The following is a 12,855-nucleotide window of genomic DNA, read 5'->3' as shown; positions in this document are numbered from 1 at the left end:
TTATTTAGTAATTTACCTTACATATATTTAGGACGAGAGTTTTAAGTCTCATCTTTTTCAGGCTTTGCTTAGAAAAATAAGAACGCTATAATTTCATTTTCATTGTACTTTGTAAAGCAATATGTTGTTGATGGGAGACATTTGGAATATGAGAATCCCCCACAACACTTCCGCACACATGCATTGTTTTAGCAGTGGCGTGAGATCTGCTTTATACCAAATATCATGGTCCAGGAATAAAACTTGTCTTTCAAAAAGTAACCAAGAGCACTTCTTTTCATTTTTATTCTAGGGTAAGGGGAATAAATTACATCTTTACTCACCAAGCTTTCTTCTTTTTTTTTTTCCTTTTTTTTTTTTTTTTGGGTGTTCTAGGGACAGGAAAACAAATAATCATAAAGTCCGTGAAATTAAATACACCCTTCCAAGAAAGATATCAAGGAGCTGCAACCCATCTCAGTAAAACTGAAAAAAGATCATGCCTGGATCCAATCCATAACCTTTCCATTTTTTTTCCTGCACATTTTATTCATGAACGGAAGTTGTGGCACCAAGGAACCCCATCAAAATGCCTCTGTTCCCTCAGCTGGTGATGCTGATGTAATATTTCTCCCGATGGATGCTTCAGGCTTCAGCCACCTAAGCAGAGTTTTTCAGAACCCACTCCACCAGAGTGGAAACACCAAACCCTGTAGCAGTGCGCTTCTTGTCACTCCAAACAGGCCCAGCCATGTCAATATGCATCCACTCAACCTTTTCATCAACAAACTACAAAAGCATAGTCGAAAAAGTTATCATTAGGAAGTGACACAACAGAACACAAACATGATCAAACTAAGGAAGTGACACAACAGGCACAAACCGAGACAATAAAATTATGAAATCATATACCTGTTTCAAGAAGAGAGCAGCACTTATTGAACCACCTGGACGACCACCCGTGTTGACCATATCAGCTATTCCCGATTTCATCGACTCCCAATAACTCTCCTCCAATGGCAACCTCCAAAATTTCTCCCCACTGAGCTCCGAAGCTGCAAATACCTCTTTTGCCAGGTCATCACTAGGTGTAAAGACACCTAGAAGGAAAAGATTTAACATCGCATAAACAATTAGCAATCCGTCAAGTTGTAGAAGAGTTTCAAAGCGTATTAACATATTAAATACAAATTAAAGGGCCCCCATGACAATGATACAAGAGATTGCAAACATAATCTTTGATGCTTAAACCTTGTTATGTGCAGAACCAGTAATGTGAATCTTATTTATTTTATCAATTTAACTTCATTTTAATGCGTAGTTTACTCCAATAAGCATCACTTAGAAGCCCACTCTAAGCATCATCACATTTTCCTGATTCATTCAATAATATAACACTGCTTCAAAGAATAGGCATATACCTGCTATTGAGGGTCCAAGAGCAACTACGCAGGCACCAGTTAAGGTTGCCAGGTCAACAATCTGCATAATATGATGGTGTTAGCACTAGCAGTACCAGAAATCAGTATTATACATCTAAGCAGCATGTAGGCATCAAACAATTCTAATGATAAATTAATTACAAAGAGCAGCGTGCATATGTGCTCTTCCTAAAATTCAATGTGCCGCAAATACAAAATACACATATAATGCAGAATGAAATGAAAAATGTGGAATATAACAGAACTACCATTTTACTATAGTGAATCCTAGTCAGTAATTAGATTATTCACCTAATTTGCAGCAAGAAAAATCTGTGAAAAGCTAAACTCTTTTTCCTATGTAAAGCCAAATGAGCACATTAAGGAACCTCAACAATATCAAACATCAGGAAAGTGTAAAAAAATTAACTTTGGCTAGAATTTCACAATTTTAAATCCAATTAACACAAGATACAATTAACACCTACATTACAGATACAAAATGCATAGCCAAGATGCATCACCACAGTAATACCTTCTCAACACCTTGGTTACAAGCATATACCAATGCATCTGCCAGAGTAAGTCTACCTTCAGCATCAGTGTTATTGACCTGTGACGGAAATTGAAGCAAATAGAACTTTAGTTTATAAGAACATGGATGCACAGCTTAGTATACAAAATTATATATGTATGATCCTTAATGTTATGGAGCACTTTTAGAATTAAGATCCAATGAGCCTATTAGACATCTCGTCAATTGAAAAAATATTTACTCACCTTGAAGATAATGTGTAATATATTCCTTCATGTTATGTTTAGCACATTTAGAATTATGATCCAATTAGTCAGTTAACCTCTCATCATTGAGAAGGTGTGCATTTCTGACATCCACAAAAACCATACCTCAATTGTCTTTCCATTTGATGCCGTCACAATGTCTCCAGGCCTCACACCTGTTCCACTTATCATATTCTCACAAGCTGCAACAATGAAATGAACCTGCATACACAAGATCCATTATTGATCCATACTGGTGTACATCACCAATTCAATCACTAAAAAACTGAAACCTGAGGATTAAAAAGTAACAAATGGGTCAATCGTGCATCTTTCTCCACAACAAAACATGGAAAACGCAATGGCTCACCTCTACACCAGGAGGTTTGATTTGGCCAATGGCTTTTGCTGCACCTAATACAGCTGCGGAACCTCCCATATCAAATTTCATGAGTTCAATTGAACAGCCAGGCCCTGTCTTGATGTTGTAGCCACCACTGATAACATAAAAAGATAAAATCAATAACCATAAAAGACTAGTGTCAACACGTTGATATATAGAAAAGAGTATTGTCATTTTTTATTTCAAAATAAACACCAACTCACTTCCATCAGTGTGACCTGGAAATGAGAGAAGCAATAGCATTAGGAAAGAGAGAAATATAAATCATTCAAAGAAATGGTATAGACAATATGAGAGGAGTACAAAAGACTGGCTTAACACTTTATTCTTGGATAATTAAAAGACATCATACAACGATGATATGAACCATTAAACTCAGTCATCACTCCCGTTACCACAGACACATTGTAACCACGAAAATTTACAGGCATCTAAAGCAAAGCTGTTCTATATTTGCAAGAGCAAAAAGAACTAGGGACAAGAAGTTCATTCTAAATAATCTGCAATCACCTGTCAAAGGTCAGCCCTTTACCAACCAACCCTAATTTGACCTTAGCAGGTCCACCCGGGGGTTTGTAAATCAAGTGAATAAAATGTGGAGGATTTGCTGAGGCTGCAGCAACAGCCAAATAAGAACCCATTTTCAGTTCTTTGCATTGCTCTTCATTTAATATTTTTGCAGATAGAACATCACTGTACGTGGAAGCAATCTTTGAGGCCTCTTCAGCAAGTTTCCCTGAGACACAATAATCATCACTTACAGTCAACAATAGGAAATACCTCGATGAACATGGACTGATGAAACAAAATGGGAAACTACAAGTATAGGCCAGGAAAATGGCAACACTAAGGAGAATACAGAATATTTTTTTCTTGGTTAATGAACTAAATGCAGAAAGTGCCTGACAACTAAAAGCGACATTAAAGGATAACAACTGCAAGAAATTAGATCATACAAACCAGGTGTAAGAACATTGGCGGGTGAGTTAACTAGTTCTTTCCCAAAAATTATTCCAGAAGTAACATCTTCGGCATACTTGAGCTTCTTCTCTACTTCAGGTCCAGTTCCAAGACCAAGAATGTCCACAGATTTTAGAGCTGATTTCTTTGACTCTGATTTATACCTACTATCTTCATAAATCCCCAGCACAGTTCCTACAACAAGTCAAAGCCATTTTCAACATGTTTAGCACAACTATTACCATATCAGAAAACTAAATACCAATTAAGAATAAAAGAATAATGGATCAAAGTACCAGATGCTATTGCAGAAGCTGTGTTAGATTTTGCAGAAAGCCCCTCGGGAGAGGCAAGCACAATAGCAAGGTCACTTGCTTGAGTAGCCTTTGCTGCTGTTGCTGCAGCCTCCCCGAGACCTCGGAAAGCTGCTGTAGATGAAGCAGATTGTCCAAGCCCAAACAAGCCAATCCTCTTTGACCCAAGACCTGGAAGCCTTACAACTGTTGACTGGCCGGACTTTCCTGTGAAGTCTTCCTCAGAAGAGGCTTCAGCCAAGAGACCACCCAAACAGGAATCTAGATTCTTCAAGATTGAATTTTGAAACTTGGAGTTCTCATCTTTTGCCAAGTCTTTCTCTGTGACGCCAACTGCAAGTAGGTCTCCTTTCCATTCCGTTACATCGATGTCTTTTGCAGCGAAAGAGATCTTCAGGAATTGACACAAACACACAAGTGATATTTCAGTTCAACAGAATTTAAGTTCTTGCTCAATTTAACCCATAATAATCAATCAAATTTTCATAAAACATAACAGCCAAATAATTACTTGATCCATACAACAAAATCAAAAATCCAAAAACAAAAATCAATCATTTACTGCTTTGATCTCATAAAATCAATCAAGTAAACAAAAAAAATATAATCCCCGCATATACAGAGATCGAAACTTTACAGATATAAAAGCCCACCAAATCCATCAAATTTCATCAAAACTAACAAGAACAACAATCAACAGCTCTAAGTAGTCACGAACTCACATACCAAAAATCAATTTTCATAAAGTAACCCCAAACAACAATCAAAATGACAATCTTCCAGTGGCGAACATAGATATACTGAAATTTGAAGAAAAGCGACGAGAAATAGACCTTTGGGGCGTCAAGGCCAGAAGGGAAAGTGAGGCCGAGAGTGGCCCGAGCAAGAGTGTGAGCCATGAGCTTCCCTCTGCGAGAACACAGGGGTGTAACTGCTAAAGATAGTCGCAGACTTGGGGAAGACCGTAATTTCGTCAAGAACGAGGAAGAATATGAAGGTGAAGTAACAGCAATAAGCGTAGACGCCAGGGACACAACAATAGCCACCATTTTTCCAGTGGTGCGAGTCCTGCTTATTTATATTGAGCCAGCGTCTAGATAATAATAGTCAGGGCCAACGTTTTTAAATTTCATTTTTTTACTTTTAGGGTATTTTCTTTATTTATTTGTTTATTATTTGGGCTCAGATAGTTCACCGAGTCCAATGGGCCTATCTGAAGCCCATGGGGTTTATCCAACCTCCAGCCCAATCCTCATCTTGTAGTAGTCCAGAAAGATGCACGTGCACCGTTCTTTGATTTACGCCCAAACGACCCTTAACCGCATCGCTTTGCTTTCTGATTTCTCTCTCCTCCAGTCTCGTATTAGTACTAGTGACTAGTGAGAAAAGAAGAAAGAAGAAAGCGTTGGTAAAATTACCCAAAATACAGAAAAGAAAAGAAAAAGAAGAAAAATGGTGGGGACGAATCTGAAAGCGGAGTCGATGGGTCTGATGGAGAAGAGGAGTGCTCTAGAGGCGGAGATGAATGCCGTCATCGAGCGTCTTACGCAACCCGGTGGCCCTGGAATCTCCGGCAACCTCCTTGACTCCGAGGTCGACCTTTTTTATATATTATTATTTTCCTTTTTTAATATGGCATTATTTTAATAAATAAAATTGGGGATTTAGGGTTTTTGGTGTTTCCTTTTCTTCTTCTAATCTGTAGGGTTTTCCCCGTCACGATATTGACATCCCAACCGTGCGAGCGGAAAGGCGTCGTCTTGCTGGTATACTAGAATATTTTAGTCGTGTATTTGCTTTGAGTTACATTTATTAAATTATTCGCAATAAATAATGCATTCTTTCACTGCGAATTTTGGTACAAACTGAGATTGTGGAGCTTTGCATACCCCTGCTCAGTTTCAGTTGTGTATTGATTGTGGAGCTTTGTTTACTGCTTCTAATGGTGCTTATGTGGGTATTTGTTAGTAGTTGTCCAATTCATACTCATATTTTTATTTGTGGTCTTTATTGTAATTGCAGAATTGCGAAATGATCACAAAGAGATTACAGAGAAACTGAACGAAAATATACAAGTTCTGCACTCAGCAAGGCTTGCTCCTAAATCATCATCCCTCAGAGATTCAGGTAGGTGGTTGGAACCTGCAATGCATATTATCATACCTATAGATTTATTGGGAGAATCGGGTAGGAAAGGAAAAATTGTCTATGGTTTTATCTGTTGTCGGATTTGAAATGTATTGAGGGTCTGTGTGGGTCCCTGTGCATGGTGAGAAGTTTGAGATTCATTGGCGTTCAGTGATGCATACACATTTCTTATTTTTAAGTTTAGCATTAAATTTTATTATTACAAGCTGGAGCTGGTAGCTAAATATTGATTATACTGTGTATCAAGATATGTGAAAACTGCATTTTTGTCTAATTTTTCTGGTAATGATGAGATGTCAGATGACCAAAGCGCATCAGTTGTCGACGTTGTTGCATCTGCATCCTCAACTAATGTTCATAGTGATTCTACCAATGCCATGGATGTGGACGTGATTGTGAGAGTACCCTTTGCGTTGGTTGATGAGATAGCTGATGCATCGCCAGCAGGAGAAGATGGTTTACAGCTTGGAGATCAGATTGTTAAATTCGGCAATGTGGAAATTGGTGATAATTTGCTGCAGAGACTTGCTTCTGAGGCTCAAACTAATCAGGGCCATGGGATACCTGTAATACTTGTAAGGCAAGGTGCTCAAGTCAACTTAACGGTGACACCTAGAACATGGCAAGGCAGGGGTCTGCTGGGGTATGACTTATTTCTTTTCTTTTTCTTTTTTGATGAATTAACTAATTGTTATAATTCCTTTGTTAGGGCATTTGTTAAAATTTCTTAACAGTGCCTTTGAGGGTCATAAGATACCAGGGATAAGTTTAAACTTCTGTGATGTCCATCTTTCAATGGATATGTGCTTGAAGGAAGAACGTGATTTTAACCAGAATACATATTTGATAGCTTTTTGCAGTAAATTGCCATTATTCGTCAACTTACATTGAATTACTCTTAATCTTTCTTCTGAGTCTAACATCCAACCTAGAATGATATTATAGAAAACCTATATGCCATCATATTCTTGGTAAGAATGAAGAAGGAAAAAAAATATAGAAGGTAGATAGTTTGTCAAGTTTGGTTGGTGAGAAATGGTCTGAGATTCTGTTTTCCTTTTGTCCCCAGCCTAAAGCTTCCCATGCTAATCAAAATAACACATGCTCAACCCACCTCTTTTGTTCTTTTTCATCTTTTAACAGTGCATAGTATTTTATGTCACTTACTGCTGGTTTATGTGGGTACTTGCAGTTGCCATTTCCGGATCCTGTGAGCAGTTGGTTTTCCAGTTCTTCACAAGCCACCAGAAGATTCAAGTCAAGACAGTTTAGTTGTTGCTCTTGATAATGTCAAATTCCAAAACGTTGGGCATTTTATTATAAATACACTGAGATCCTGAGATTATTTGCTTTATTTTTGCGAATGTTGGATGAGAAACACATGGGATTTCTATCTGAGTCTTGAAGACTACGTTTGCGCTCCCATGTCGTTGTTGTTTCTCGTTTTCTACATTTATGTTGTAATCACCTTAGGTTTAGTCAATCGGAACAGCTCTCACAGGAGCTGAAGCTGATCTGATGATCTCCGTCTGGTGGACATTATTAAACGAGTCCATATTTGTGGATCGAATCGCATGCTAACCAAGTTGCTTTTTAAAAAAAAAAAATTTAATATTTGGTCGAAGTATTAAACTAGCAATGCTTCCAGACCAAGGTAATCCATCAATGGCGTCAAAATGATATATATAAGAGACTCAACGAAATGCAGGCTTGTAACTAAACTGAGGCATAGCTAGGTGCCCGATATTAGCATATGAGATGGGATCGTTTGGAAGGCAAAGAGACAAAGGGAGTGCAGTAATTAAGATCCTTTTTGTCTTTGTGCGTTTGCATGCCAAATGAGACATGAAAGGCTACCAGAAGAGTCGCAGTGGTCCATTGATGTGATCAGATTAAACAGTAAAAGCCTCAGCCTGTTGTGTAAAATGCACCCGAATTTGGAGAAAAATTAGCTGCAACGGGAATAGTATTAAGTTTGTTATCCCCATCCAATAATGCTATGATACGTGAAAGCGGTATCACACGTGTTATAGCGTTGTGGACTTTACATTTTCATCCAGTTAAAAACTCAATGATTGTAACCACAATATGTAGTGCGGTTGGCAAACTGCCGCCTCTAGCTGGAGATCTACCTGGTGCCTCAATGGTAAAGGTTCGAAATTCGTTGGAAGCACTTTGTGGACAGAGACAAGCCTGGAATTAATCCTACCCTTCAGATGTGGGACACCTTGTAGTATTTAGAAAAAAATAAATAAATTCAATGATTGCTTTGCTTGCTTACTGCTTCCCCCTAATAAATATTAGTTTTAGGTGGAATAACAATACATTTTCATCCAACTCAAAACTCAACGTTTTGAATGTCAAGTGTTTTATTTAATATAAGAAATGGTTTAATTTCATAATCTTTTTCTTCAAATCACAAGAGCTGAAATGTTCTACTTTGGTGTGCAGCGCGGCAGGCAATCAAAAATAACCGGGCTACAGCCGGTAAAAATGTAACTTCACACCGGCTCTCTAGGTCACCCCGCGATAAATAAAACAGGACAACCTTTCACTCTCTCTCTCTGTCTTCTGCTCATTCTGTCTCCCTCTGTCCAAATTCAGGGAAAGAAATTTCAATTCCTTAAGATCGAAACCATTTTCTCTTCAATTCTCACAAAACCCGCTTTCCCGCATTTTCTCGGAAACTTTCCTTCGGGTCATTTTTCTCGGAAAAAGTATGGGAATTGCAAAGAGTTCATTTCCTTTGTGTCAGCTTTACTCTTTCCATGTGCTGTAGTGAGCGAACGACACAGTTCGTTTGAAAAACCTCTGCTTTTCTCTCTTTTAGATATTTTCAGTCGCTCTGTTTTCCACGAAAGTGCAGAATGGGAATCTCTGGGTTTCGAGGCGCTTTGAAAGCTCATTTATCTTTTTTGGGGAATTAGTCGAGCTGTGTATGTAAAGCCCTAGTTTTTTGGTACCTAAAGGTTAAGCTATTTTTCTTTCACTTATTTTCTGTGGAATTCTGAGTGGGTCTTGACTTTCTTAGGGGTTTTGGGCAAGTTAGAGTCTGGGCATTGGAAAAATGGGGGTTTTAGTGGTTTCTGCAAGGTGGTGTTTCGAAGGGGTTGAGTATTGGCTTGGTGAATTTTGAATGTGAATGGACCCAAGGGTTGGTAGGAGTATAACTTTGAGGGGCTCGTGTGGTTGAAAAGTTCCCCTCAAAGTTGAGATCTGTTTTGGGAACTTGAAGAGCAAGGTCAATGAATGTGCATAGTGGAAGTGTAAAATCCATATGCTTTTGGGTCTCTGGGGGTCTTCCTGGTTGTTTGAGCTTTTGAAAGTAAAAGAAGAATCTGGGTTTTACTGAATTTTCTAGATGGGTTTTTGATGATTTGAGGGTTTGTTGGATCATATTAGCTGCTCGGGCAAACCCATATTCTGGTTGAATTCGAAGTGTGTATTTTATTTTTCTTTTGATTCTGAGTGGGGAAAAAGGCTGAGATCCTTGGAGAATTTGGTGTTCAGTCAAAGGAGTGATACTAATGTCAGGAGCTCCGAGAGTAAGGTCTATCAATGTGGCTGATTCAGAGTCAAGGCCAGTGCTTGGACCTGCTGGGAACAAGGCAGGGACGTTCAGTGCACGAAAACCAGTTTCAAAACCACTGAGAAAGGCTGAGAAATTGGCTGAGAAGGTTGCCTCAGCTGAAGAGAAGAAAACTCGTCAATCTTCAATGCTAACTACCTCTCCTCAGCTGCATTCTCCCAGTGTTTCGTCAGTGCTTCGTCGGCACGAGCAGTTATTGCACTCAAATTTTTCACTAAATGCTTCATGTTCATCGGATGCCTCTACGGATTCGTTTCATAGTAGAGCATCTACTGGTAGGCTGACTAGGTCGAATAGTGCAGGCAGTAGGAGGAAGCAGTATGTTTCGAAGCCAAGAAGTGTTGTTTCTGATGGTGGATTGGACTCTCCTCCTGATGGTTCGCAGTCTAAGAAGAGGTGTGCTTGGGTGACGCCTAATACTGGTTCGTTCTTATTTCTTTGATCCTGGTGAAAATATTTGCTTCTGGAGCGATTGGTTATTTCTTTCTAGTTAGTAATGTGCCTTTCGTATAATTATTCTCATGATATATTCTTTGCCGGTAATAAGTACCATAAAGATTTGTAGAATATATGCCCCTCCCGGTATTGTTATATGATTATCTTGTGACACGTTTCAGACTAGCAGTAGACTGGCATGATTTAATTCACAATTCACCAGAGTATAGGCAAATTAATTTTTACACCGCATGCCCCTCGTAATCTATAATATACTTGACAATGAAGACATAAGTTAATGACAGTTCAAAACCAAGATGAGTAGCATTGCAGTTCATATTTCCCCAACAAAATCAAAGAATTCTGTACCTTTGAGTGAAGAGCTTCAAGTTAAGGGAGAATAAGGTTCTCATTAGGGTTTAACAGGCAATTTCAAATACGCTGCTGATGGAACTAGTCATGTTTAAGGCTTAATTGGATTAGAACTTACTCTCCTCAAAGCTGTTGTATAAGTCAACAAATGAGTATAAATGCACTGTTCTTCTGATGTCCAAGCAGGAAATTCTACACTCGGCCCTTTGCCATTATATTGATTTTGTCTCATTGTCAATTTGTTATGAATAATTTATTGCACACTTGTTTGGGTCATGGATGATAGAAAACGGATATATAACTCCAGAAGGCAACAATTTGAAAGATTTTCATTTCCATTTAGGGAGAGGGTGGAGGGGTTTCTTTCTTTTGATGGGTGCTAGCCTTATAACCATGCAAAGTCTTGTGGAAGTAGAACTACATGTATCTTAGCCAGAGAAACATCTTGGATAGTTGAACCAAATATAATTTTCTACATGACTTGATATTCTTCTTTCATAGATTTATATTCTGATCGAGATTGATATGTTGTAAGCAGATCCATGTTATGCTGCTTTTCATGATGAAGAATGGGGGCTTCCAGTACATGATGACAAGTATGTCATAGCAACACTTTTTGCATCTATGTTGACTGAAATGAAGATTACTTTATAAAACTCTACTTCACAGTCATTTTCCTGATCTGCTTGACCACATACAGGAAACTGTTTGAGCTTCTTGTCTTATCTGGTGCTTTGGCTGAACTTTCATGGCCTGCCATTCTAAGCAAAAAGCACATCTTTAGGTACTGTTTCTGTGAAGGTTCTCTTTTTTAAATAGCAACCGACTTACCCTAAATTATGTTCTGTATAAAGAGGTTGGGGCCTTTTAGTGATGGCCCCTTCCCTGTTGCATGGCCTTTCCACTCTATGTGATTAATTGACAAGCTTCTTTTTGCAGGGAAGTGTTTGCAGACTTTGATCCCGTTGCCGTCTCAAAGTTGAATGAGAAGAAGCTAATAGCACCCGGAAGCAATGCAAGTTCCCTATTGTCGGAACTAAAGTTGCGTGCTATTATTGAGAATGCACGTCAAATGACCAAGGTAAATGTTCATTTCCTCCTCCAGTTGTATGAGATTGACTAGCAGAAGAAGCACACATGTGCAGACTTAGTAAATTACTACTAGCTCATATATGGGAAGTACTAAGAAACCGTATGCATGTAAGCATCCAGTATAATGTACTTTTTCAATGATACCTAATTTTAGCCAAAACTAATGTGGCACGTTGTTAGTATAATTGTACTAGTGGAATTATTTTATGCATCACTTTCTACAAACAAAATAGCCTCATTCACTCAATTTTACACAAATAAACTGGGGACCACCTGTTTTCTCTTGTTTGTGCAAGCAATTAAATGGCATATAATGGGTGCTTAGTGATCATTTGATCAGGTAGGTTAGGTGAAAAAAGTAGTTGAATGGTGGTCCTCACCTCTCTGTAATTTGTATCACACATATAGGGCAAATTGTAATTCTATCATCCATAGAGCAGCCTGACCTTCTATCTTACCTCAAGAATTGCTCATGCAACCTAATTATTCCCTTTCTTCAACATGCCAGCTTGCTTCATTACTTAATCCTGAATCACGTATTTGACTTGATAATTTCCAACCATTAACCACTATCCAATAACCCTTTTACTGTATCCATGATTGCACATTTTTTAATTGCTATGATTATCGTTGCCACTAACTTTTTGCAGGTTTTGCTGATGCCAGGTCATAGAAGAGTTTGGATCTTTTGACAAGTATATTTGGAGCTTTGTGAATAACAAGCCTATAGTTAGCAGATTCCGGTATCCTCGGCAGGTTCCGGCAAAAACTCCAAAAGCAGATGTGATAAGCAAAGACCTCATGAGAAGGGGATTTCGAAGTGTGGGGCCAACTGTTATTTATTCTTTCATGCAGGTCGCTGGAATTACAAATGACCATCTCGTTAGTTGCTTCAGATTTCAAGAGTGCCTAAACGCAGCGGAAGGGAAGGAAGAGTATGGAATCAAGGATGAGGCTGAAAAGAAAACAGAAAATGGGATAGAATCGGACTTATCTGTTGCCATGGATGAATTGAGTTTCTCCTCAGACTTGTAAAGAAAATGCCTTGGTCAGCCGGTTTCAATCATCAGTTTGCCACATTGACTGATTCAGAGCTACTCTTGTATTGGGTAGTAGTGAAGAGGGTTTTGTGTGTAATTAATGAATTCTGAAGCATTATGGATTCTCGCTCTGTAGATTACTGAAGTGGATTAAAATGAAAACTGGTGATTGTGCCGTTGGTGCGGCTTCTCTAGTCTTGAGACCTTTCAAAAACTAATATACAATTTTTTGTACAGTTAAGATATTAGTAATTAGAATCTCTTTAGAACCAGATTTGGGCATTAAAAAGAAGAAAAAGAGGAGAAGAAAAAACACTGCAAT

The 12,855-nt window shown here is 38.5% G+C and overlaps 3 protein-coding genes across 4 annotated transcripts; 2 read left to right on the top strand and 1 right to left on the bottom strand.

Annotated features, from left to right (window-relative positions):
* Positions 1-149: 149 nt before the first annotated feature.
* On the bottom strand, positions 150-4,982 carry LOC117633457 (leucine aminopeptidase 1-like). 2 transcript variants are annotated; one of them, XM_034367077.1, is made up of 10 exons: positions 4,691-4,982; positions 3,840-4,248; positions 3,544-3,738; positions 3,094-3,319; positions 2,551-2,677; positions 2,307-2,402; positions 1,936-2,013; positions 1,401-1,461; positions 892-1,079; positions 150-768 (listed from the first exon to the last, which is right to left on the bottom strand). In XM_034367077.1, exons 1-10 carry the CDS (start codon positions 4,904-4,906, stop codon positions 640-642), a joined length of 1,725 nt encoding a protein of 574 aa, XP_034222968.1. In that variant the 5' UTR covers positions 4,907-4,982; the 3' UTR covers positions 150-639. The 2 variants fall into 2 exon arrangements, with proteins under 2 accessions (XP_034222968.1, XP_034222969.1); XM_034367078.1 differs by having other exon boundaries at positions 746-816; positions 855-1,079; positions 4,691-4,948.
* Positions 4,983-5,195: 213 nt separating this feature from the next.
* LOC117633459 (26S proteasome non-ATPase regulatory subunit 9) lies at positions 5,196-7,524 on the top strand. The gene is made up of 5 exons (XM_034367080.1): positions 5,196-5,450; positions 5,563-5,623; positions 5,880-5,984; positions 6,306-6,648; positions 7,198-7,524. Exons 1-5 carry the CDS (start codon positions 5,310-5,312, stop codon positions 7,217-7,219), a joined length of 672 nt encoding a protein of 223 aa, XP_034222971.1. The 5' UTR covers positions 5,196-5,309; the 3' UTR covers positions 7,220-7,524.
* A 948-nt stretch (positions 7,525-8,472) lies between these two features.
* LOC117633828 (probable GMP synthase [glutamine-hydrolyzing]) lies at positions 8,473-12,774 on the top strand. The gene is made up of 5 exons (XM_034367632.1): positions 8,473-10,016; positions 10,940-10,997; positions 11,102-11,185; positions 11,341-11,482; positions 12,160-12,774. The coding sequence occupies exons 1-5, from the start codon at positions 9,533-9,535 to the stop codon at positions 12,526-12,528; spliced, it is 1,137 nt and encodes a 378-aa protein (XP_034223523.1). The 5' UTR covers positions 8,473-9,532; the 3' UTR covers positions 12,529-12,774.
* The last annotated feature ends 81 nt before the right edge of the window (positions 12,775-12,855 follow it).

The sequence above is a fragment of the Prunus dulcis genome, chromosome 7, assembly GCF_902201215.1.
Source record: "Prunus dulcis chromosome 7, ALMONDv2, whole genome shotgun sequence".
Taxonomy (NCBI): domain Eukaryota; kingdom Viridiplantae; phylum Streptophyta; class Magnoliopsida; order Rosales; family Rosaceae; genus Prunus; species Prunus dulcis.
Note: the sequence above shows the minus strand (reverse complement) of the source record. Positions and strands in the feature narration are given on the sequence as shown.

Excerpts from the sequence above, each read along its gene's own strand:
- LOC117633828 (XM_034367632.1), top strand. The coding sequence starts at position 9,533 with ATGTCAGGAGCTCCGAGAGTAAGGTCTATCAATGTGGCTGATTCAGAG. Across the intron at positions 11,186-11,340 it reads AGCAAAAAGCACATCTTTAG|GGAAGTGTTTGCAGACTTTG; the intron begins GTACTGTTTCTG and ends TTCTTTTTGCAG. Across the intron at positions 11,483-12,159 it reads ATGCACGTCAAATGACCAAG|GTCATAGAAGAGTTTGGATC; the intron begins GTAAATGTTCAT and ends TGCTGATGCCAG.
- LOC117633459 (XM_034367080.1), top strand. The coding sequence starts at position 5,310 with ATGGTGGGGACGAATCTGAAAGCGGAGTCGATGGGTCTGATGGAGAAG. Across the intron at positions 5,451-5,562 it reads GCAACCTCCTTGACTCCGAG|GGTTTTCCCCGTCACGATAT; the intron begins GTCGACCTTTTT and ends TCTAATCTGTAG. Across the intron at positions 5,985-6,305 it reads ATCATCCCTCAGAGATTCAG|ATGACCAAAGCGCATCAGTT; the intron begins GTAGGTGGTTGG and ends ATGAGATGTCAG.
- LOC117633457 (XM_034367077.1), bottom strand. The coding sequence starts at position 4,906 with ATGGTGGCTATTGTTGTGTCCCTGGCGTCTACGCTTATTGCTGTTACT. Across the intron at positions 3,739-3,839 it reads AGCTTCTGCAATAGCATCTG|GAACTGTGCTGGGGATTTAT; the intron begins GTACTTTGATCC and ends GACTTGTTGTAG. Across the intron at positions 2,678-3,093 it reads AAAGGGCTGACCTTTGACAG|TGGTGGCTACAACATCAAGA; the intron begins GTGATTGCAGAT and ends TTATGTTATCAG.